At 67.8% G+C, this 357-nt stretch overlaps 1 protein-coding gene across 1 annotated transcript in view; it reads right to left on the reverse strand.

The window, feature by feature from the left end:
* Positions 1 to 348, reverse strand: part of LOC109955786 (XK-related protein 6-like) — a 12,634-nt gene extending 12,286 nt beyond the window's left edge. The window contains 1 exon segment of the mRNA XM_020592261.1: positions 1 to 348. This exon segment is cut by the window's left edge and continues 51 nt beyond it. Within this exon segment, the coding sequence (XP_020447917.1) occupies positions 1 to 170 (170 nt within the window). The 5' untranslated portion in view covers positions 171 to 348.
* Between the last annotated feature and the right edge of the window lie 9 nt (positions 349 to 357).

The raw sequence follows: 357 nt of genomic DNA on the forward strand, positions 1-357 counted from the left end.
CCTGGGCGGGCTGAACGGCAGCCCCAGTAGCAAGCGGAGGAGCGGCAGCACTGACAGATGTGGATCGCAGCGGAGTCCAGTGGCTCCTCGGCGTCAACATCGTACAACTGGGCGAAACCGCCGCCGCCGCACCCGACCCCGGCTTTTCCACCGTCCGACTGCGCGGCCATGTTCCCCTTCCCGCTCCTGCCCTCCTGTGAAACGCACGGCAACCGCACCGTTGTGCTTTCTGACGGGGCGCAGATACCACGTCACTTCCCAAATACCTGCTGTCCCCTTCCCTCTCGCGCCGTGGCGACTGCTGTGTCTCTTTGCCGCCCGGGGCGCGAGGAGCCATCAGAGCCGGCGGCCGCGGGG

This window comes from Monopterus albus, unplaced genomic scaffold (genome assembly GCF_001952655.1).
Source record: "Monopterus albus unplaced genomic scaffold, M_albus_1.0 scaffold16.1, whole genome shotgun sequence".
Lineage (NCBI taxonomy): Eukaryota > Metazoa > Chordata > Actinopteri > Synbranchiformes > Synbranchidae > Monopterus > Monopterus albus.